The 25380-nt window shown below is 49.3% G+C and overlaps 1 protein-coding gene across 1 annotated transcript in view; it reads right to left on the bottom strand.

The window, feature by feature from the left end:
• Positions 1-25380, bottom strand: part of paplna (papilin a, proteoglycan-like sulfated glycoprotein) — a 216004-nt gene that overhangs the window by 43467 nt on the left and 147157 nt on the right. The window contains exons 8-13 of the mRNA XM_086002352.1: positions 20887-21059; positions 17291-17417; positions 15401-15527; positions 8804-8869; positions 6466-6673; positions 1106-1282 (exon numbers count right to left, since the gene is read on the bottom strand). Of these exons, the coding sequence (XP_085858478.1) occupies positions 1106-1282; positions 6466-6673; positions 8804-8869; positions 15401-15527; positions 17291-17417; positions 20887-21059 (878 nt within the window). The remainder of the gene's footprint in view (positions 1-1105; positions 1283-6465; positions 6674-8803; positions 8870-15400; positions 15528-17290; positions 17418-20886; positions 21060-25380) is intronic.

Here is a 25380-nt window from a genome sequence, read left to right as displayed (position 1 = left end):
GGAACCTCGGTGCCACACAGGGAGGTACATTTACCCACTTGACCAGCAGAAGAGCGCCATGGTACCATGTTTGATCTCTGGTCTGGCTTAAGTTGGATAATCACAATGGGGGTGTCAGTTAGCCTCAGTACCCCCTGGGCCAGAGGAGGAATGGGGAGGGGTGTAGTAAATCAGCCATAGCTCCCACTCCTAATGACTGTACTGTGATGTCTACTAGAAAATGCAGGATGAGCACAGGATCCAGCTCAGCAGATGTTTAGTTCAATACTCATCGTCCAGGCCCACAGTTAGTGGGCACTTGGGAGACGAGGAACGTGAGGGTTACTGATACCCGCGAACCTGTAACACAGACAGAATCCTCCGCTCCCGCAGAGGAGAAAACTGGGGAGCAAAAAAAAGATCGGCAGACTCAGGAAGCTAAGAACCAAATATAGAGGCACTGGAGAAGGTGCAACAAAGATTTACAAGGCTGATACCAGAACTGAGAGGTTATAACTATCAGGAAAGGCTGAACAGACTGGGGCTTGTTTCTCTAGATAAGCGGAGACACTCAATGTTTTCAAGGTGAGACTGGATCAGCACTTGAGGGAAATAAGCTTGCAGGGCTACGGGGCTAGAGTGGGGGAATGGGACTGACTGGATTGCTCTACAGAGAGCCCGCACGGACTTGATGGGCCGAATGGCCTCCTTCTGTGCCGTTATGACTCTATGACAGGGGTGATCTAATAGAGGTCTTTAAAATTATGAAGGGGTTCAATAGGGTAGATGTAGAGAAGATGTTTCCACTTATGGAGAGTCCAAAACTAGGGGCCATAAATATAAGAAAGTCACAAATAAATCCAGTAGGGAATTCAGGAGAAACGGCATTACCCAGAGAGTGGTTAGAATGTGGAACTCGTTACCACAAGGAGTGGTTCAGGCAAAAAGCATAGATTCATTTAAGGGGAAGCTAGGTAACTACATGAGGGAAAAAGGAATAGAAGGATGTGTTGATAGGGTGAGATGAAGTAGGGTGGGAGGAGGCTCGTGTGGAGCATAAACAGCAGCAGAGATCAGTTGGGCCGAATGGCCTGTTTCCGCGCTTTATGTTTGGTGTAGCACTTACCGAGCCCCAGGCCCCAATATACCACGAGAAGACATCTCGGCAGGTATCGCGCACACAGGCCTGGGCTACTGACGGCTTCGTCTGAGAGGAACAGATAAAGTCTGGAAGCTGGCTTCCTGATCGCAACATGCAGGAGACGGACCTGGTCTGAATCCCCTCGCCACACGTTACAGAACACTGCAACAGGACACAAGAGGCAGTTTCAGAATTAAGAATAAACACAACCAATAAACCAAGTGGCCAGCTGCTAATGGCCCAGAAATTCGGGTCGGGGGCTTCCCGCGGGTGCAAGCCTCCGACCTGCACTTACCTTGCACGCTGGCCGTTGAGCTGTGGGCCCCCGTGGGATTCCGATCCTAGGCCTGCTCCAGCTGCCGGCGCACAGTGCTTGCGTATCCCAGGGGCGCAGTTAGTTCGATGCGTCCCCTGGGATCACGTGGGCCATGGAGAGCCAATCGGAGCAGGGAATGCTCCATTCATAAGTCTGACAGGAAGTGCTGTCAAACTTAGAAATACTACGAGCCCCTTCTTCTTACAAAACATCACTAAATCTTCAAATAAATTTTGTTTTTAAATCACATTTTTTAAATAAACTATAAATTACATGAAATAACTATTTTAAACAATAATTTAAATTTTTGAAAAAAAAATTATTTTCTAACGGGGCTAAAAATAAACTTACCTTGCTTTAAAGTATTTAAAAATAATAAACCTGTGGAAAAAATGTTTTAATTTTAATTAATTCACCACTTACCTTGTAAAAAGCAGACCTTACGCCTGCTTTTTAAATGTGTAACTTCTGGAGACTTACCCTCCCGGGAAAACCTGCAAAAAAAAACAAAGTTCGATGCGCACGCGCAGCCTCTCCTGTGCACGCGTTCGAACTCTGAACCCCTTCTTTCAGGGGAATGGAAGTGCCGGTTTCCCGCGCGTGCGCAGTGCATGCAGGAAACCGGCACTTCCATTGGGCCTACGGTTGAGTACCCCGTGCGTACTCACCCGTGGAGACCCGAATTTCTGGGCCAATGACTTTGTTTAGTAACTACAATTTCCTCCATATTCCCTTGATACCTCATAAGGAGTGGGGTGTCCTTTTAATAAATGTACATTGTTCAAGTACATTTGGACAGTTCTTTGAAAGAGCCGACACAGGCACGATGGGCTGAATGGCCTCCTTCTGTGGCTACAAGAGCAGGCCAGAGGCTGGGAATTCTGCGGCGAGTGTCTCACCTTCTGACTCCCCAAAGCCTTTCCACCATCTACAAGGCACAAGTCAGGAGTGTGATGGAATACTCTCCACTTGCCTGGATGAGTGCAGCTCCAACAACACTCAAGAAGCTCGACACCATTCAGGATAAAGCAGCCCGCTTGATTGGCACTCCATCCACCACCTTGAACATTCACTCCCTCCACCACCGGCGCACTGTGGCTGCAGTGTGTACCATCTACAAGATGCACTGCAGCAACTCGCAAAAGCTCCTTCAACAGCACCTTCCAAACCCGCGACCTCTACCACTTAGAAGGACAAGGGCAGCAGACGCATGGGAACATCACCACCTACAAGTTCCCCTCCAAGCCACACACCATCCTGACTTGGACCTGTATCGCCGTTCCTTCACTGTCGCTGGGCCAAAATCCTGGAACTCCCTAACAGCATTGTGGGTGTACCTACGCCATATGGACTGCAGCAGCTCAAGAAGGCGGCTCACCACCATCTTCTCAAGGGCAATTAGGGATGGGCACTAAATGCAGGCCTAGCCAGCAATGCCCACATCCCATCAATGAATTAAAAAAAAGGTGCAGTCACTGCTGTTTTGTAGGCACAACCTGTACCTCTGAACTCTTCACCTCCATGGACTGTAACACAGTCCTGAATAAGTAATCCCTTCATCTCAGGTATCATCCGGCTGAGATGTCACTGAACCTTCTCCAAGGCAGTATAATTTCTAAGATGAGGCCCCAAACACTGCACAGAATAGTTAAGATTAGATTAACTGGTCTGTAGAACTGAGCTATTAATCCCCAATGTTTATGGTTAATCTTTTGTGACAAAACTCAGAATCTCAATAACCTTTCTGACAGTTTTTTTGCACATGAAAGATATTTTTAAGTGAATTATATTCCTGGACCCCAAACTCCCTTTGTCCAATTATCCCCCCTCCCCCAAATGCTCCCCCATTTGGAATGTAGCCCCATTTGTTGTTGTTACATCCAAAGTGTACCTCATCACATTTTATGTTAAACTGCATCTGCCATTGTCAGCCATGGCTCAGTGGGTAGCGCTCTTGCCTCTGAGTCAGAAGATTGTGGGTTCAAGTCCCACTCCAGAGACTTGAGCCCATAATCTCAGCTGACACTCCAGTGCAGTACTGAGGGAGTGCTGCACTGTCAGAGGTGCCGTCGTTTGGATGAGATATTAAACCGAGACCCTGCCTGCCTTCTCAGATGGACTAGGGTTGCCATGTCTGTTTGGACATATTCCTGGGGGATTGCACTACATGACCTCCCGCCTTCACCCACCCCCACACTCCCACCATTGGTCGCCCATCCTCATGACGCACCACCTCTCTACAGCCAATCGGAAAGCGAACAAACTCTTCATTACCCCAATTGGATGATTCTTGCCTGTCAGGCAAACAATCTTTTCCCCCATGTCTGATGTTTTTATAACTAATAGGCAAAAGTGTTCAAAGAAAATTCAAATATGCATTTTTTTTTTACCGCCCCTATGATTTTTCTCCCGGGTCACTCCCAGCAGTGTCCTTGAGATTAATTTTTACTACCTGGAGGGTTGGCAACGCATACAAAAATGCAAAAACTAGCACAGTTCCTGGTGAATGGGAAAGATACAAAGAGCAGCAAAAGGTCACAAAACAGATAGAGCTACAAAAAGGGAGTATGAAAAGAAACTTGCAAGTGATATCAAAATCAACACAAAGAATTTTTACAATTATATTAGGAAAAGGAGGGTAGTCAGGAGCAATGTTGGCCCCTTATAAACAGAAAGCGGTAATATTGTCAATGATAATATTGGCCCAGAAATTCCGGTCGGAGGCTTCCCGCGGGTGCAAGCCCCCGACCTGCACTTAAGAAGCGCGCCTACCGTTATGCTCTGGGCCCGCGTTGAATTCCGTTGCTGTGCCTGCTCCAGCTGCCGGCGTGCAGTGCTTGCGTATCCCGGGGCGCAGTTAGTTCGCAGCATCCCCTGGGATCACATGGGCCATGGGGAGCCAATCGGAGCAGGGAATCTCCATTCATAGATTTGACAGGAAGACCTGTACACACAGCGCGTACTCACCCGTAGGGAACGGAATTTCAGCCCCAATAAGGAAATGGCAGACATGTTGAATAATTACTTTGCGTCAGTATTTACAGTAGAGGAAGAGGTTAGCATGCCAGTAATCCCAAGGAAACTAAATCAGGGACAGGGACTCAATAAAATTAAGGTAAGTAAAATAACAGTAATAAAGAAAATAATGCCACTAAAGAGTGACCAATCCCCAGGGTCAGATGGTTTCCATCAAAGGGTTTTAAAGGAAGTAGGTGAGCACATTGCAGATGCCCTAACTATAATCTTCCAAAGTTATTTCGATTCTCGAATTCTAGATTAAAACATTGCGCATGTCACTCCGCTATTTAAGAATGGTGAGAGAGGAAACCAGGGAATTATAGACCAGTTAGCCTAACATCTGTTGTCGGGAAATTGCTGGAGTCTATAATTAACGATAGGGTGACTGAACACCTCGAAAATTTTCAGTTGATCAGAGAGAGCCAGCGGGATTTGTGAAAGGTAGGTCATGCCTAACAAACCTGATTTAATTTTTTGAAGAGGTGACTAAAGTAGTGGACAGGGGAATGTCTATGGATGTTATTTATATGGACTTCCAGAAGGCATTTGATAAAGTCCCACATGAGAGACTGTTAACTAAGGTCGAAGCCCATGGAATTGAGGGCATATTGTTGACCTGGTTAGGAAACTGGCTGAGCGGCAGGAGACAGAGAGTAGGGATAATGGGTAGGTACTCAAAGTGACTAGTGGTGTCCCGCAGGGACCTGTGTTGGGGCCTCAACTATTCACAATATTTATTAATGACTTAGATGATGGCATAGAAAGCCATATATTCAAATTTGCCAATGACACAAATATAGGCAGCATTGTAGGCAGTGTAGATGAAAGCATAAAATTACAAAGGGATATTGATAGATTAAGTGAATGGGCAAAACAGTGCCAAATAGATTTCAATGTCGGCAAATGTGAGGTCATCCACTTTGGACCTAAACAGGGTACTTTCTAAATGGTGAAAAGCTAAAAACAGTGGAGGTCCAAAGAGACTCGGGGGTCCAGGTACATGGATCATTGAAATGTCATTAACAGATACAGAAAATAATTAAAAAGACTAATGGAATGCTGGCCTTTATATCTAGAGGACTCGAATACAAGGGGGTAGAAGTTATGAGGCAGCTATACAAAACCCGGGTTAGACCACACCTGGAGCACTGTGAGCAGTTCTGAGCACCACACCTTAGGAAGGATATATTGGCCTTGGAGGGAGTGCAGCGTAGGTTTACCAGAATGATACCCGGACTTCAAGGGTTAAGTTACGAGGAGAGATTATACAAATTAGGGTTGTATTCCCTAGAATTTAGAAGGCTAAGGGGTGATCTGATCGAAATTTTCAAGATATTAAGGGGAACAGATAGGGTAGAGAGAGAGAAACTATTTCCGCTGGTTGGGGAGTTTAGGACTAGGGGGCTTAGTCTAAAAATTAGAGCCAGACCTTTCAGGAGTGAAATTAGGAAACACTTCTACACAAAAAGGGTGGTGGAAGTTTGGAACTCTCTTCCGCAAACGGCAATTGATGCTAGATCAATTGTTAATTTTAAATCAGATTGATAGCCTTTTGTTAACCAAAGGTATTGAGGGATATGGGCCAAAGGTGGGTATATGGAGTTAGGTCGCAGATCAGCCATGATCTCATTGAATGGCAGAATAGGCTCGAGGGACTAAATGACCGCCTCCTGTTCCTGCGTTCCTACATGGCACCATTTTAAAGAGCAGGGAGTTCTCCCCAGTGTTCTGGCCAGTATTTATCCCTCAACCAACATCACTAAAACAGATTATCTGGCCATTATCATATTGCTGTTTGTGGGAGCTTGCTGTGCACAAATAGGCTGCCACATTTCCGATATTATAACAGTGTCTACACTTCAAAAGTACTTCATTGGCTGTGAAGCGCTTTGGGACGCGAGGTCGTGAAAGACGCTATAGAAATACAAGTTCTGTCTTTCTTCAAACCTGCCATTCTGGACCACAGGAAGATAGATTAGCAGAGTGACTGTGGGCTAGTTTGTGGCCGTACCTCAGACCAATGCCCGGAGCTCCACGTGGCACACTGGAGCAGGTTGCAGACCTGCCGGCCGGGCGGTTTCACCGTGACCACGGCACATTCCGAATCGTCGCGGACTGCCTCCCCTCGATTCCCCTCCGACAGGGTGCAGAACACGGACCTGGTCTGCACGCCTCCCCCGCACGTCACCGAGCAAGTGCTCCACTCCCCCGTCTTCCAGCTGATTGATCAATCCAAAATTAATGTAAACATCGACAAACAGATAACAACTAATCAGAAATCTCCACAATACTCTTAATTAATTAAATTCCCACCACCCCATATAACGTTTTTTGACACGAGGAATTCACATACTTGTGCAGACCACGGTTTGATACAGGATACTCACTATCTATAGGATAACACTGAGGGTCAGTTAGTCCTGTACGGTGGGGGATAGGACAATGTGCGGGGGATTGAGAGGAAATGACAGACATGGAGCAATAGATGGATAAAAGCTATTAAAATGTTATGTAATTCAATGAATAGGCCGGGGCTCTTTTCTCTAGGAGAGAGAAGACTGAGGGGTGACCTGATAGAGGTCTTTAGGATTATGAAAGGGTTTGATAGGGTTGACTTAGAGAAAATGTTTCCACTTGTGGAGAAGACCAAAACTAGGGACCATAAATATAAGATAATCACTAATAAATCCAATAGGGGATTCAGGAGAAACTCTTTTACCCAGAGAGTGGTGAGTGTAGAACTCACTACCACAAGTAGTTGAGGCGCATAGTACAGATGCATTTAAGGGGAAGCTTGATAAGTACATGAGGGAGAAAGGAATAGAAGGATGTGTTGATAGGGTGAGATTAAGAGGGGTGGAAGGACGCTCGTGTGGAGCATAAACACCAAATGGCCTGTTTCTGTGCTGTAAATGCTATGCAAGATTAAATTGGGACTGAAAAACCACGGAAATTATTAGTGTTACAGATGTTCCCACGGCCTACACCTAACCTTCTGTAGCAGGGTAAACACAGGGCTGGGTGATGAGTAACTGATAACCTGCTGCTGTCAGTTAACTATAACAATAGTCCAAAAACCAAGTGAAGCTCCACAACTCCAGCGTTCCGATCACTGCCACACATCTGGGTTCAAAGAGCAAGGACATGGAAAAAGGGGCGGGACTTCTCAGTGGCAGAATCTCTTCTGAGGCACATCGGTGCTCACCATTTCAGCAAAATACACCTTAAAAGGGTGCTGAGGGGAATCACACTCTTTGGAAACGGAAGAGCTGGGAAATTAAATGCTGACATTCATGTACAAAACCATTTTGGAACGAGCATTAGTGATTGGGAGAAAATGAGAGGCTAAGATGTATCTATGGAGTAGAGATACGCACAGACACACAGAAAGAGAAAGATACACGCACACAGAAAGATACACACACAAAGATACATGCACACAGACACACAAAGATACACACACAGAAAGATACACGCACACAGACACACAGAAAGATATACACACACAGACAGATACACACAGACACACAGAAAGATGCACACACAGAAATACACACACACAGAAAGATACACACACAGACACACAGAAAGATACATGTGCACCTCCCATGGAACTGCGGATGGAGAGCTAGCAGCAGTACTGAGGTCGAGAAGGGGTGGGGATAGGCATCCTGTGATTTGACAGGAGGGGGGAGGAGGGAATCCTAATCGTCAAATTTGGCAGTACAGGGTACCGGGGAATGTTTGGAGGGGGTGCAGAGGATCGGAAGAAGAAGGAAAGAATGGAAGAATGAATGCCGGATTTCTTTTGTTTAAATAAATGTATGGTTCTTATTGTCTCTAATTCATTGCTGGATTACAGAAGAGAATTCTCGTGTTGGTTGAAAGGTTTAAATATGTCTAAACAGGCCCTCCACTGGCTTGTGGGAACACACTTAAAGAATTACTACCAACTCCTTCGATGGAGTTTGTCACTGAGCAGAGTACAGGCTGGTAATAAATACCTGACTGATCACAAGGCAGGAAACCCGTTGTAACTCACCTTGTACCTGGTTCTGCGGAAACACAAATTGCACCCTGAAAGGTAAGGACAGTCACCACACCCCAACCCGCTGTGCAAGCGACTGCAATCACCTCTATCACAAGATAGCACACCAGGGAACACCACAAGCTGCAACACTGCCACCCCCCCCCAGGCCCCACGCTCCAAGCAAGCTCTAGCTCCACTACAAAGCGCACACCACCTTTTGCATAAACTCTACAAAGCAAAAGAAAACATCAATTAAGAACCATTTTGCCCCTCTGATGTAATCACCTTGCACCCATCCCATAGCAGCTGCCTTGGTTACCTGTAAACTCGTGACATCAGACACTGGTTCCAAGTCCATGCACTCGGTCGATTTAGAAATAAAATCCTTATACATGGAACAAATTTTTTTTTTAAAGCTTTGATAATATTTGGCTCAATTCCAATATATGATTCATAGAATGTTGATCTATCGACAGAGTATATTTATGTGTTTAAACAGAGCCTAGGAGCAGACTATACAGCCCCTGGAGCCTGTTCGACCAGTCAATTAAATAGAGCCTCCAAGGTTTGGGCCCCTCCTATTTCTCATCTACATGCTGCCCCTCGGTGACATCATCTGAAAACACGTCGTCAGGTTCCACATGTACGCTGACGACACCCAGCTCTACCTTACCCCCACCTCTCTCGACTCCTCCGCTGTCTCTGATTTCTCACACTGCTTGTCCAACATCCAATATTGGATGAGCAGAAATTTCCTCCAATATTGGGAAGACCGAAGCCATTGTCTTTGGTCCCGTTCACAAACTCCGTTCCCTGACCACCCTTTCCATCCCTCCCCCCTGGCCACTGTCTGAAGCTGAGCCAGACCGTTCGCAACCTTGCTGCTGTGTTTAACCCCGAGATGAGCTTCCGACCACATATCCGCTCCATCACCAAGACTGCCAACTTCCACCTCCGTAACATCGCCCGACTCCAACCCTGCCTCAGCTCATCTGCTGCCAAAACTGTTACCTCCAGACTCGACTATTCCAATGCTCTCCTGGCCGGCCTCCCATCTTCCACCCTTATTAAACTTAAGCTAATCCAAAACTCTGCTGCCCGTCTCCTGACTCGCACCAAGTCCCATTCACCTATTATCTATTTGCTCGCTGACCTACATTGGCTCCCGGTCCGGCAACGCCCCAATTTTAAAATTCAGATCCTTGTGTTTAAATCCTTCCATGGCCTCGCCCTTCTCCATCTCTGTAACCTCTTCCAGCCCTGCAACCCTCTGAGATCTCTGCGCTCCTCTAATTCTGGCCTCTTGAGCATCCCCAATTTCCTTCGCTCCACCATTGGCGGTTGTGCCTTCAGCTGTCTAGGCCCTAAGCTCTGGAATTCCCTCTCTAAATCTCTCCGCCTCTCTACCACGCTCTTCTTCCTTAAGACGCTCCTTGAAACCTACCTCCTTGATCGAGCTATTGGTCACCTGCCCTACTATCTCCTTATGTGGCTCGGTGTCAAATTTTCTGTTTGAAAAGGCTTCTGTGAAGCGCCTTGGGACATTTTACTACGTTAAAGGCACTACATATATATATATAAGTTGTTGCTGTTGAACATTATGGCTGATCTGTATCTTAACTCCATTTACCCGCCTTTGCACCATACCCCTTGATACCCTTACCAACAAAAATCCATCAATCTCAGCCTCGAAAGCTCCAATTGACCCCAGCATCCAGAACATTTTGGAGGAGTGTTCCAAGCTTTCCACTACCCTTTGTGTGAAAGTGCTTCCTGATTTCACCCCTGAACGGCCTGGCTCTAATTTTAAGGTTATGTTCCCTGGTTCCAGGCTCTCCCACCAGAGGAAATAGTTTCTCTCGATCTACCCCAGCAAATGTAAACACCTCAGTTAGATCACCCCTCAAACTTCTAAACTCAAGAGAATACAAACCAAGTTTATGCAACCTCTCCTTGTAACTTAACCCTTTACGCCCTGTAAACATGGTTATTTGTATCCACCAGATAATATGCAACGTACCTTGTTGTTTGCCAATATTATTACCCGCGGAACCACCGGGGAGGGTTATTACCCGCGGAACCACTGGGGGGGTTATTACCCGCGGAACCACCGGGGAGGGCTATTACCCGCGGAACCACCGGGGAGGGTTATTACCCGCGGAACCACCGGGGAGGGTTATTACCCGCGGAACCACCGGGGAGGGTTATTACCTGCGGAACCACTGGGGGGGGTTATTACCCGCGGAACCATGGGGAGGGTTATTACCCGCGGAACCACCGGGGAGGGTTATTACCCGCAGAACCACCGGGGAGGGTTATTACCCGCGGAACCACTAGGGGGGGTTATTACCCGCGGAACCACCGGGGAGGGTTATTACCCGCGGAACCACTGGGGAATGTTATTACCCGCGGAACCACTAGGGGGGGGTTATTACACGCGGAACCACTGGGGAGGGTTATTACCCGCGGAACCACCGGGGAGGATTATTATCCGCGGAACCACCGGGGAGGGTTATTACCCGTGCAACCACTGGGGAGGGTTATTACCCGCGGAACCACTGGGGGGGTTATTACCCGCGGAACCACTGGGGAATGTTATTACCCGCGGAACCACTGGGGAGGGTTATTACACGCGGAACCACTGGGGAATGTTATTACCCGCGGAACCACTGGGGGGGGGTTATTACCCGCGGAACCACTGGGGGGGGGTCATTACCCGTGGAACCATTGGGGAGGGTTATTACCCGCGGAACCACTGGGGAATGTTATTACCCGCGGAACCACTGGGGGGGGTTATTACCCGCGGAACCACTAGGGGGGGTTATTACCCGCGGAACCACTGGGGAATGTTATTACCCGCGGGACCATTGGGGGGGGGTTATTACCTGCGGAACCACTGGGGGGGTTATTACCCGCGGAACCACTGGGGTGGGTTATTACCCGCGGAACCACCGGGGAGGGTTATTACCCGCGGAACCACTGGGGAATGTTATTACCCGCGGAACCATTGGGGGGGGGGGTTATTACCAGCGGAACCACTGGGGAGGGTTATTACCCGCGGAACCATGGGGAGGGTTATTACCCGCGGAACCATGGGGAGGGTTATTACCCGCGGAACCACCGGGGAGGATTATTACCCACGGAACCATGGGGAGGGTTATTACCCTTACCCGCGGAACCACCGGGGAGGGTTATTACCCGCGGAACCACTAGGGGGGGTTATTACACGCGGAACCACTGGGGAGGCTTATTACCCGCGGAACCACTGGGGAGGGTTATTACCCGCGGAACCACTGGGGAATGTTATTACCCGCGGAACCACTGGGGGGGGGTTATTACCCGTGGAACCACCGGGGAGGGTTATTACCCGTGGAACCACTGGGGAATGTTATTACCCGCGGATCCACTGGGGGGGTTATTACCCATGGAACCACCGGGGAGGGTTATTACCCGCGGAACCACTGGGGGGGGGGTTATTACCTGTGGAACCACTGGGGAATATTATTACCCGCGGAACCACTGGGGGGGTTATTACCCGTGGAACCACCGGGGAGGGTTATTACCCGCGGAACCACCGGGTGGGGTTATTACCCGCGGATCCACTGGGGAGGGTTATTACCCGCGGAACCACTGGGGAGGGTTATTACCCGCGGAACCACTGGGGGGGTTATTACCCACGGAACCATTGGGGAGGGTTATTACCCGCGGAACCACTGGGGAATGTTATTGCCCGCGGAACCACTGGGGTGGGTTATTACCCGCGGAACCACTGGGGTGGGTTATTACCCGCGGAACCACTGGGGTGGGTTATTACCCGCGGAACCACTGGGGAATGTTATTGCCCGCGGAACCACTGGGGAGGCTTATTACCCGCGGAACCACTGGGGAGGGTTATTACCCGCGGAACCACTGGGGAGGGTTATTACCCGTGGAACCACCGGGGAGGGTTATTACCCGCGGAACCACCGGGTGGGGTTATTACACGCGGAACCACCGGGGAGGGTTATTACCCGCGGAACCACCGGGGAGGGTTATTACCCGCGGAACCACTGGGGTGGGTTATTACCCGCGGAACCACTGGGGTGGGTTATTACCCGCGGAACCACTGGGGTGGGTTATTACCCGCGGAACCACTGGGGAATGTTATTGCCCGCGGAACCACTGGGGAGGCTTATTACCCGCGGAACCACTGGGGAGGGTTATTACCCGCGGAACCACTGGGGAGGGTTATTACCCGCGGAACCACTGGGGAGGGTTATTACCCGCGGAACCACGAGGGGGGGTTATTACCCGCGGAACCACTGGGGAATGTTATTGCCCGCGGAACCACTGGGGAGGGTTATTACCCGCGGAACCACTGGGGGGGATTATTACCCGCGGAACCATTGGGGGGGGTTATTACCCGCGGAACCACTGGGGAGGGTTGTTACCCGCGGAACCACTGGGGAGGGTTATTACCCGCGGAACCATTGGGGAGGGTTATTACCCGCGGAACCAATGGGGAGGGTTATTACCCGCGGAACCACTGGGGTGGGTTATTACCCGCGGAACCACTGGGGTGGGTTATTACCCGCGGAACCACTGGGGTGGGTTATTACCCGCGGAACCACTGGGGAGGGTTATTACCCGCGGAACCACTGGGGAGGATTATTACCCGCAGAACCACTGGGGAGGGTTATTACCCGCGGAACCACTGGGGAATGTTATTGCCCGCGGAACCACTGGGGAGGGTTATTACCCGCGGAACCACTGGGGAGGGTTATTACCCGCGGAACCATTGGGGAGGGTTATTACCCGCGGAACCACTGGGGAATGTTATTGCCCGCGGAACCACTGGGGAGGGTTATTACCCGCGGAACCATTGGGGGAGGGTTATTACCCGCGGAACCATTGGGGAGGGTTATTACCCGCGGAACCACTGGGGAGGGTTATTACCCGCGGAACCATGGGGAGGGTTATTACCCGCGGAACCATGGGGAGGGTTATTACCCGCGGAACCACTGGGGGGGTTATTACCCGTGGAACCACGGGGAGGGTTATTACCCGCGGAACCATTGGGGAGGGTTATTACCTGCGGAACCACTGGGGGGGTTATTACCCGCGGAACCACTGGGGAGGGTTATTACCCGCGGAACCATGGGGAGGGTTATTACCCGCGGAACCACTGGGGAGGGTTATTACCCGCGGAACCATGGGGAGGGTTATTACCCGCGGAACCACTGGGGAGGGTTATTACCTGCGGAACCACTGGGGAGGGTTATTACCCGCGGAACCACTGGGGAGGGTTATTACCCGCGGAACCACTGGGGAATGTTATTACCCGCGGAACCACTGGGGAGGGTTATTACCCGCGGAACCACTGGGGAATGTTATTACCCGCGGAACCACTGGGGAGGGTTATTACCCGCGGAACCACTGGGGAGGGTTATTACCCGCGGAACCATTGGGGAGGGTTATTACCCGCGGAACCATTGGGGAGGGTTATTACCCGCGGAACCACTGGGGAGGGTTATTACCCGCGGAACCATGGGTAGGGTTATTACCCGCGGAACCATGGGGAGGGTTATTACCCGCGGAACCACTGGGGAGGGTTATTACCCGCGGAACCACTGGGGGGGGTTATTACCCGTGGAACCACGGGGAGGGTTATTACCCGCGGAACCATTGGGGAGGGTTATTACCTGCGGAACCACTGGGGGGGTTATTACCCGCGGAACCACTGGGGAGGGTTATTACCCGCGGAACCATGGGGAGGGTTATTACCCGCGGAACCACTGGGGAGGGTTATTACCCGCGGAACCATGGGGAGGGTTGTTACCCGCGGAACCATGGGGAGGGTTATTACCCGCGGAACCACTGGGGAGGGTTATTACCCGCGGAACCATGGGGAGGGTTGTTACCCGCGGAACCACTGGGGAGGGTTATTACCTGCGGAACCACTGGGGAGGGTTATTACCCGCGGAACCACTGGGGAGGGTTATTACCCGCGGAACCATGGGGAGGGTTGTTACCCGCGGAACCATGGGGAGGGTTATTACCCGCGGAACCACTGGGGAGGGTTATTACCCGCGGAACCATGGGGAGGGTTGTTACCCGCGGAACCACTGGGGAGGGTTATTACCTGCGGAACCACTGGGGAGGGTTATTACCCGCGGAACCACTGGGGAGGGTTATTACCCGCGGAACCATGGGGAGGGTTGTTACCCGCGGAACCACTGGGGAGGGTTATTACCTGCGGAACCACTGGGGAGGGTTATTACCCGCGGAACCACTGGGGAGGGTTATTACCCGCGGAACCATGGGGAGGGTTATTACCCGCGGAACCACTGGGGAGGGTTATTACCTGCGGAACCACTGGGGAGGGTTATTACCTGCGGAACCACTGGGGAGGGTTATTACCCGCGGAACCACTGGGGAATGTTATTACCCGCGGAACCACTGGGGAGGGTTATTACCCGCAGAACCATTGGGGAATGTTATTACCTGCGGAACCATGGGGGAGGGTTATTACCCGCGGAACCATTGGGGAATGTTATTACCCGCAGAACCATGGGGGAGGGTTATTACCCACGGAACCATGGGGGAGGGTTATTACTCGCGGAACCACTGGGGAGGGTTATTACCTGCGGAACCATGGGGGGGGTTATTACCCGCGGAACCATGGGGAGGGTTATTACCCGCGGAACCATGGGGAGGGTTATTACCCGCGGAACCACTGGGGAGGGTTATTACCCGCGGAACCATGGGGAGGGTTATTATCCGCGGAACCACTGGGGAGGGTTATTACCCGCAGAACCATTGGGGAGGGTTATTACCCGCGGAACCACTGGGGAGGGTTATTATCAGTTGACCAATTGGTGAAGCCTGTATATTAGGGTTGATATACGGTGCTAGGCCCAGACTCATGTTAACTCACCGTTTAGTCCGTGGGCAGGACTGAGGGTTGCAGGTTTTGTTGCTGTTTGGCCGTACCTGGCCTCTGCATAAATAATCGGGATAAGCCTCATTGTCGATGGTGCAGAACACAAGTCGTGTCTGGTACCCTGTGTGATAATAGAAAATGAAATAATTCAGGAAGGATAGAGGAGGGGAGCTCAGGCCCCTCAACATCACAAGAGATTCTACAAGGTTCCTTTACTCTATTATCACAAACCAATTTTCTATTCACACATGTTGTGGGCAATAAGGTGGCAGATGGAATATAATGTGGGGAAATGTGAGGTTATTCACTTTGGTAGGAAGAATAGAAAAACAGAATATTTTTTAAATGGTGGGAAACTTAAATGTTGGTGTTCAGAGAGATTTAGGTGTCTTCGTACAGGAAACACAGAAAGTTAACATGCAGGTACAACAAGCAAATAGGAAGGCAAATGGCATGTTGGCCTTTATTGCAAGGGGGTTGGAGTATAAGAGTAAGGAAGTCTTACTACAATTGTACAGGGCTTTGGTGAGACCACGCCTGGAGCACTGTGCACAGTTTTGGCCTCCTTATCTAAGGAAGGATATACTGCAACGAAGGTTCACTCGATTGATTCCTGGGATGAGAGGGCTGTCCTATGATGAGAGATTGAGTAGATTGGGCCTATACGCTCTGGAGTTTAGAAGAATGAGAGGTGATCTCATTGAAACATACAAGATTCTGAGGGGGATTGACAGGGTAGATGCTGAGAGGTTGTTTCCCCTGGCTGGAGTGTCTAGAACTAGGGGGCATAGTCTCAGGATAAGGAGTTTAATTTAAGATTGAGATGAGGAGAAATTTCTTCATTTAGAGGGTTGTGGATGCTGAGTCATTGAGTATATACAAGACTGAGATCGATAGATTTTTGGATATTAAGGGAATCAAGGGATATGGAGATCGGGCAGGAAAGTGGAGTTGAGGTCGAAGATCAGCCATGATCTTATTGAATGGCGGAGCAGGCTCAAGGGGCTGTATGGCCCACTCCTGCTCCTATTTCTTATGCTCTTATGTTAACTCCTGTATCATCTTAGTTCTTTAGGAAGCAGAAAGAGATGGAAATTGTATTTATATAAACATCTTTCATGTTTATATAATGTCCCAAAGGCACTTTTTCTTTTCTTTAAATCCAGTTCAAAGAAGGAAAAATTGTACACAGCAAAAAAAACCTAACTTACGCTGCAACTAAAAGTCTGCAGGGAGGGAATTAAGCAAATCACACGCCAGGAAATTCTTCGATATCTCGCTGTAAATTCCTGGCAACGGACGACCTCTGATAACTGAATTGAACGTTGCACGAGACGGAGTGATCTTCAGTCGGGATGAACCACACCAGTCAAAAAAAATCACTTCAACTCACAACGAGTAAACCCGTGGCCGGAGACTTTGCTGTGAGATTGTGCCTGGTTTATTTTGTAAGAGCAGAGCGCAGTGGGGCCCTGTGGAATCTGTCCTTTCACTTCTAAAAGGCAATTCTCTAGCACCAAAGTTTGGCACTTTTTGCTTCTGGCCCTCCCGGATGGCTGGAGAACGGCATCATTGCTGCAGGGCCAGCGTGTTCCAGTGGTCTGACCCAGAAGGTCATGGGTTCAAAGCCCACCTCAGGACCCAATCTTGAACAGCCTCTTTGGCCAAACATTTGGTCACCTGTCCTAATATCGCCTTTTGTATCTTGGTGTCAAATTCTGTCTGATAACGCTCCAGTCTTGGGAAATGTTTTACTACGTTAAAGGCGCTATATAAATGCAAAAGTTGCCATTGTTCGATTTTAGAAAATAAAGAGCTAAATTTAATTAAGACACTTTCACAAGAAGTTAAAAAAGAGAGATTTCAAAGCCCGGAGTTACTCACCGCTGCCACACTCCTTGCTGCACAAACTCCAGGACCCAACACTCCAGAAGTAACCTTGTGGTTGTCTCCTGTACTGTGACAGGTAATATTCGTAGTCAACTCCTCGATTAGATTCCTGGCTAATGATCTGAAAACACACATTTTATTTCATATATATAACGTCTCGAGTCCGATGCTTTCCATATGTGAAAACGTACAGCAGACGAAAACTTCCCCCTTCAATCCCCGCTGCTCTCGGGATCCTGACCTGACTGTGCCCATGTCAGAACATCAGATCGGGCTCATGTGTCCCCAACAGTCACACCCGGCTGACACAGACCATTCAAGGCCCCTATGTGGAAAGGATTCAGTTCAGGCCGCGGGCACTGGTAGCCCGAGAAGGCCTTGATTTTAACTCCCGGGCAGGAATGCGGCCTAGTGACGGACTGCGGGCAGGCACCCCGATTTTAATTCCTGGGCCTCATTAACTAGCCGCTTCCCGGCCAAAACGGCCAGGAAGTAGGAGGCCATTGCAGGGAACCCAGGGGAATGGGGGGGAGATGGGCTGCGGGGGGGAGAGAGATTACGAGGCGGGGGTAAACCGGGAGGCCAATCCGATCCGGTCAGTGTCCCCCCGGGCGGGGGTGGTTACAATGACCCCCCCATGTTAATCAGACGCAGGACCCAGGCTCTTGATGACCAGAAGCTGAGCAGTGGCATTTACTCAGACCAGAAACAGGCCATTCGGCCCAACGAGTCTGTGCTGGTGTTTATATTCCACACGAGTCTCCTCCCATTCCATCTGCCTCATCTCAGCCTATCTTTCTATTCCCTTTTCTCTCATGTACTCTCTAGTTTCCGTTTGAAAGCATCCATTTGCCTCAACCACTTCCTGTAGTAGTGAGTTCTACATTCTAACCACTCTGAGTAAAGAAATTGGATTTATTTCTAACTATCTTGTAATTATGGCCCCTAGTTTTGGATTCTCCCACAAGTACAAACATTCTCTCCACATCTACCCTGTCCAACCCATTCGTAATTTTAAAGGCCTCTATCGGGTCGCCTCTAAGTCTCTCTTTTCTAAAGAAAAAAGCCTCAACCTGTTCAATCTTTCCCAATAGCTGTAATCTCTCAGTCCTGCTACCATTCTTGTAAATTGTTTTTTGCACTTTCTCCAGTGCTTCTATGTCCTTTTTATACTATAGAGACCAGAACTGTGCACAGTACACCAAGTATGGCCTGACCAGGGTCCTATACAAGATTAGCATAACTTCACTACGTTTGAATTCTATAGTCCGAGAAATAAATCCCAGTGCTGTGTTAGCATTTTTAATTGCTTTGCTACTACACTACCCTTGTCTACTTTTTCCGTAACCTCTTCAAAGAATTCTATCAGATTAGTTAAGCACGACTTAGTCTTTCGGAATCCATGCTGACTATTTTTAAATTATATTTTCTGTCTCTAGATGCTCTATCACTTCTTTTAGTATTGATTCCAGTATCTTTCCTATCACTGACGTTAAGCTGACTGGTTTATAGTTCACAGGTTTTGTTCTGTCTCCCTTTTTGAATGTAGGAACAACATTAGCTGTCTGCCAGTCCTCTGGCACTATCCCCTCTTCAATGAAACATTTTGTATATTTAAACTAGTGCCTCTGCTATCTCCTCCCTAGTGTCTTTGAGTATGCGTGGGTGCATACGATCCGGTCCTGGGGCTTTATCCTCGTTTAGTTTGGCTAGTTTGTCAATTATTTTCTCCCGTTTTATCCCAACTCTATTAATATTCTTTTTCAGCTCATCCTCTGGTGAAGTGTCTACTTCGTTATCTTCTTTAGTAAAAACTGAGGCAAACATCTTCCACATCTCTGTCATTGCCTGTGAGTTTTTCTTGCTCACCCTTTGGTGGCCCTATCCCTACTTTAATTTTACTTTTGTTATTTATGTGTCTATAGAACACTATTTTTTTCATAATCCTTGATAATTTCATTTTGTAATTTCTCTTTGCCTTCCTGATGATTTTTTTTAAAAGCTTCTCTCTTAAATTCTTCGCATTCCTTTTTGTCCTCCTCTCCTTTAGATTCAATTTTCATATTGCTTCTTTATTCATAAACGGTGCCACATAATTAGCGTGTTTGTTTTTGGCTTTTAGTGCAATACATTTATCTTGAACTCTATTAATTACCCTTTTAAAGATTTCCCACTGTTTTTCTGCCTCTTTGTTTTTCAAGATTTCTCCCAACTCACCTTCTTTAGTTCCATGCTCATTTCCTCATAATTTGCTCTTTTCTAATCTGTAACCTTGGTCTTTGTCCTACTTATGTCACTCTCAATCCTAACCGTACTATGTTGTGATCACTATTAAGATGCTCCCCTACTCTTACTTCTCCTATCTGTTCTGGTTCATTGCCCATTACAAGATCCAGCAGTGATTCTTTTCTTGTTGGACTTCTTACATACTAAGTGAGCAAGGAGTTCTGTGCACACTGTAAAAACTCAATTCCCTTTTCTCCTTTCACCAGTTTATTTGGGGGTAGTTGAAATCTCCCATGATTATTATTCTATGCCTGCTACTCACCTCGTAGATTTGCCTACATATTTCTTCCTCCAATTCCCTCCCACTATTTGGTGGTCTGTAGTATAACCCTAATAGGGTGATGGATCCCTGCTGATCTTTTAACTTAATCCAAATGGATTCTGTATCTATTTTACTGTTAGTTACATAGGGGGAGAAATTCAGTATCACCCCGTTTGGGGTGCAATTATTGGCCAAGTGCAAAATTTAGTGCCTGGCGCTAGTTATTGTCTCCGACTGCAAACTTGGCTTCTATCGCCCCTGGAGGTGATTGGAGCGCTAAATCAGGGGCTACACACCTCTCTTAAGGCGCTAACGCCGAGGAGCGAGGCACTACCTCAGAGTGCTGGCGAAGCTCATGTGATGTCAGTCAGCAATGGAACACAGACACGCTGGCGTCGGCCAGTTCTTAAAGGGGAGGGTTGATCTTGCTTTCCATCCACACCCTGCTCATTGCAGCCTTGAATCTCGGCCTGGAGAGACCTTTATATCAAATCTGCTGGAAAGAACAATGGAGGCGCCCAGGGAAAGAGCTCAGCCCCCACAGTCTCTTCTAAATCGATGCAAGATCAAATCAAAAGTAACCTTCAAAGTGCTGCTCAGTACCCAAAACACCTTCACACAGCACTGAATCTCTCCAGAGGTCTCTCTCTCTCTCTCAGAATGCATGGTGCAAAAATGCCGCTGACAAAAAAAGGCAGGAAGCGGTCGCCTTTAAATAGCGCTCCCCCAGTCCCTTCCCGACTGCAAAACGCTCCCCTCAGCCTGTCGTTGCTAGCAGCAGACGGTAAGGCAGTGGGCGCCACTCAGTATCTGGTATGGGGCGCTACATGCTCGACTTACGTCACGATCTGCGGGCGCAGGAGATCGTGGCGGTAGTGTTTAGCGCCGCCGCAAAATGTCTGGTCAATTTCGCGAGCGGCACAAACATCGCTGCGCCCGGGCGCTAGTTGCTTCGCGCCCCCATTAGCGCCCTCTTAAGGCGCTAACGGGAGGCGCAAAGCAACCAAATTTTTCCCCCATACTTTTTAATATTGACACTAACCTCCAGTATCAAGGGTTCAGAGGTCGGCCCTCTACCATGAATGACCTCTGGGGCCAGGTCGCCCTCCGATCCCCTCTCGTAGTGAATGACGGTGTTGGCGATGTACAGAGCCCGGCTGAAGTCAATGGTCCAGTGACCATTCAGGTAATACTCACCTCTCACATTCTTGATTGCTGCAAATATTCAACACAAGTAATGATTATATTAAAACAATACATTGATGGTAACAATAAAGGAATGGAGCGCTGTGTGAATCGGGGTGCCGGCGGGAATGGGGGTGCGCGGTTTGAATCGGGCGGTGGAAATTGGGAGCAGGGGGTGCAGTGGGAATCGGGGCATGATGAGAATGGGGCCGGGGTGTTAACGGCGGCACAGTGATGTTAAATCTCAAGAGTTTATTAACCTTGCTTGTATAACAATTAAAAGAGTACGCAGGAGACAGAGTTCAGTTAACAGCCATTACTTCCAGAAGAATCTCTTCCACTTAATGTGTTAAACTAGGTGTTAATCCAATATTGCTGTACCAATGATTCGCAAGGCATGATGGACTACTTGACATGCAGTGAATAGTTTAAATGTAAAAACTGATGCAGGACTGTGGGAATGCAGTACACATAGATAAGAAAGGACAGGAACAGAATGTTTAGATAACTGTTGGAGACAGTCTCATGGTCGAATTTTGTTGAAAGCAAAAGTGAATTTTAAACAGAACTCTGTAAAAAGAAACAAATGACTTGTGCAGCGTGTGATCGCCTAGTTTTTTGTATTCTCATGATGACTTGCAATTTATGAAAATGTATAAATATTGTAGCCCCGTGAGTCTAAGCGGGCACTCTAGAGGAGACTTCCTTGTGTGCAATCACAAGGGGTTTCTCAGAGTGAAGTCCAGTACCGGGTACCGGAATAAAACCTTACTTATTTTACAGTTTCTGACTTTGTGTATTACTGGGAAAGTGGTGATAGACTGACCGGCGTGTTTAGTCTCCTAAAGCAGCGAACCCTGACACCCCAAGATAGGGGTAGATCCTCCTCACAGAAGCGAGGGGTTAACAAATGCACTCTATTTCCCATAGTGCATTGCACATCACAACTACAGTAAGCTATGTGGAACAATTCAAATACAACATTCAAAATACACAACATCTCCTCCCCTCTTACATTAGATGTCCCAATAGAACCACAAAATTTTAAAACACAATAACCTGTTATACCCATGGGGATTATTCTGCCCCAGATAAAGGGTAAGTCTCTGAACTATAAGTTCAAACGTATAGGGGCCCGCTGCTCTCTGGTAGGATACCGGCGGTCAACCTGGCTCTCCAGTTCATTGTCTCTCACAGGTGACGTCAACACAGGTGTAGGTGGCTGAGGTGCCTGTATACAGGTCTCCCTTGCTGATGAGATAGGGGCTGAAGCGGCTGCTTCCTCAGAAGGTGAGCCTCTCGGTGTAGAAGGCAGATGACCCATGGCGTCGCCCAATGGCAAATAAACTGCTGTTGGTGGTTCAGTGGGTGTTGCTGCACTTCGTAGAAGCTGATCGGTGTGTCTCTTCCAGACAGTGTCCTCGGGTGTCTGTACAGTGTAGGATACTGGACCAGTCTGTGCAATGACAGTAGCAGGAACCCACTTAGGTCCACCACTGTAGTTCCGTGCCAACACATGTTCACCTGGACTGAAGACTCTGTCTTTGGAGCGTTGTTCACGTTGCTTGATCTGCTTGTCCTGCTGATACTGTACCACGTCTTTCACCTTTGGCGGTTTCAGCAGGTCAAAGTTGGTTCGTAGCTCTCTTTTGAGCAGTAGAGTGGCAGGTGATGCTTTTGTGGTCGCATGTGGTGTGTTCCTGTAACTCAACAGGAAACTATTCAGGCGCTGATGAAGCATTCCCTGGCCTTGCGATGCCTTTAGAGAGTGTTTCATGGTCTGAACAAACCTCTCAGCTAGACCATTGGTCGCAGGGTGGTATGGTGCAGCCCTGATATGTTGTACGCCATTCACCTGCAGGAATGTAGCCATTTCTTGTGACACCCACTGTGGACCGTTGTCTGAGACAAGTTGCATCAGAGATCCAAATCGGCTGAACACCTCACCTAACTTCTCGATGGTCTTCTCAGCGGCGGTGGACCTCATTATAACAACCTCTGGCCACTTACTGTGTGTGGTAAACCACTTTTATCGTTCACTATCGTTACACTATAGTTATCACTGTTGTATTGTTATCACTGTTCTCACTGTTGTATCACTATACGAGGTCGCCTCTTGTCGCGCTGTTATACCTGGGCTGACCACCTCCGACTCCGCCCATGGCTCCACCTACCTGCCCAGGTATAAAGGTAGTCGACTGGCTGGTATTCCTCCTTGTTGGACCCGATCACCCACGAGGGTGGGCTCTGTTATTTAGTCAATAAAAACCTTTAGTTACGTTCCTAACTCGTCGCTTTTATTGGACGAATTGATAGGTATATCAATTTTATTGACTAAATTTTAAAGATGTCTACTACTGGCCAGCCAGAAGCCCTCCCAGAAGCACAGCCACAGCAGCTTTCAGACACCGGGCTACACCAGCCACACCAGCCGGCTTGGCTGCAAGCCCTCAAACCACCGTACCTGGATCTAAACCCACAGGCAGCAAACTCAGCCCTCAACTTCAAACACTGGCTGGGCTGCTTCGAATCCTACCTGGAAGAATCCGGCGTCCCTCAGAGATCCAAACTAAGAGTTCTGAACGCCCAAGCGAGCCCGAGAGTATACGCACTCATCCAGGACATGACTACATACGAGGCCGCTATCAACCTACTGAAACAGCAGTACCGGAGCCCGGTAAATTACATGTACACCAGGCACCTCCTAAGATCCCGCCCGCAACAGCCAGGAGAGTCTGTAGCTGAATTTTTACGGGCGCTAAGAGCACTCGGCAGGAACTGTGACTTTAAAGCGGTGACGGCTGTTGAAAATACGGAAGATAATATCCGCGATGCCTTTGTGAAAGGCCTACGGTCCGACCACTCACGGCAAAGACTGCTTGAAGCTAAAGACCTCGACCTGGACAAAGCTGAAGCCCTCGCTCTCTCCCTAGAGGTGGCCCATCAGGACCAGGAGGCGTTTTCCAGGTACTGCTCGCGACCCTGGGACTCGGGCCCGACCCCTACCGCAATACCCTTCGCAGCGCCGCCCCCGGGACCTACCTCAGCGTCGGCGTCCCGGACCCGACCGGGACCGCCACCCCCGGTACCGGCTCCGACATCGGGCACCCGCGATCGGGCTGCCGGCTGCTTCTTTTGCGGCCAGGAGAAGCACCCGAGGTCGCGCTGCCCAGCCAGGAACTCTACCTGCTCAACCTGCAGGAAGAAAGGCCACTTCTCTAAGGCCTGCAGGAGCGGATCTTCAGAGGCCAGCAGTGCCTCATGCGAACTGTGGGGGCGGCCATCTTCTTTCAAGGCAACTGAGGCCAGCATCCCCACACGTGAGTCATGGGGGCGGCCATCTTTGATCAAGGCAACCGACCCCAATAGTGCCTCATGTGAGTTATGGGAGCAGCCATCTTCTCCGCCATTTTGTCCTACCTCGTGGGAGACGCCATTTTACCCACCACGCCCGACTGCCACCGGGCCTCCGGACCTGACGACCGCCTCGCCCGCAGACGACAACGACTCGCTTACCTACACACTAGCCTCCGTCACTCTGGATCAAGCCCGCCCACACCACCTGTCCAAGTCGATGATGGACATCAAAGTAAACGGCCACGCCACGACCTGCCTGTTCGACAGCGGAAGCACGGAGAGCTTCATCCACCCAGACACGGTGAGCCACTACTCCCTCCCTGTCCTGCCAACGCGCAACCGAATCTCGATGGCATCGAGGTCCCACGCCACGGACATTAGCGGCTACTGTGTTGTGACCTTGTCGGTTAAGGGTACGGAGTATAAAAATTTTAAACTCCTCGTCCTCCCCCAGCTCTGCGCTGCCGTCCTACTAGGGCTGGACTTCCAATCCCACCTCCAAAGTGTAACCCTAGCATACGGTGGACCCCTCCCCCCACTCACAGTCGACAACCAGCGAATGTTAAACCGCCCACCGCGTAACACCTGCAGCCTATCCACCCTCAAGGTGCCGCCACCTTCCCTGTTCGCTAACCTCACCCCCGACTGCAAACCCGTCGCTACCAAGAGCAGGCGGTACAGCGCTGGGGACAGAGCCTTCATTAGCTCTGAGGTGCGGCGCCTCCTGAAAGAGGGCATTATCGAGGGGAGCAACAGCCCCTGGCGTGCCCAGGTCGTGGTCGTTAAGACCGGCGATAAAAATCGCCTGGTCATCGACTACAGCCAGACCATAAACAGATACACCCAGCTGGACGCATACCCCCTTCCCCGCATATCTGACATGGTCAATCAGATTGCACAATACCGCGTATTCTCGACCATCGACCTTAAGTCGGCCTACCACCAACTCCCTATCCACCCCGAGGACCGCCAGTACACCGCCTTCGAGGCGAAT

The sequence above is a fragment of the Somniosus microcephalus genome, chromosome 12 (genome assembly GCF_052327205.1).
Source record: "Somniosus microcephalus isolate GS21.2 chromosome 12, FLI_Smic_1.0, whole genome shotgun sequence".
Classification (NCBI taxonomy): Eukaryota; Metazoa; Chordata; class Chondrichthyes; order Squaliformes; family Somniosidae; genus Somniosus; species Somniosus microcephalus.
This window is presented reverse-complemented; position numbering and strand designations above follow the sequence as displayed.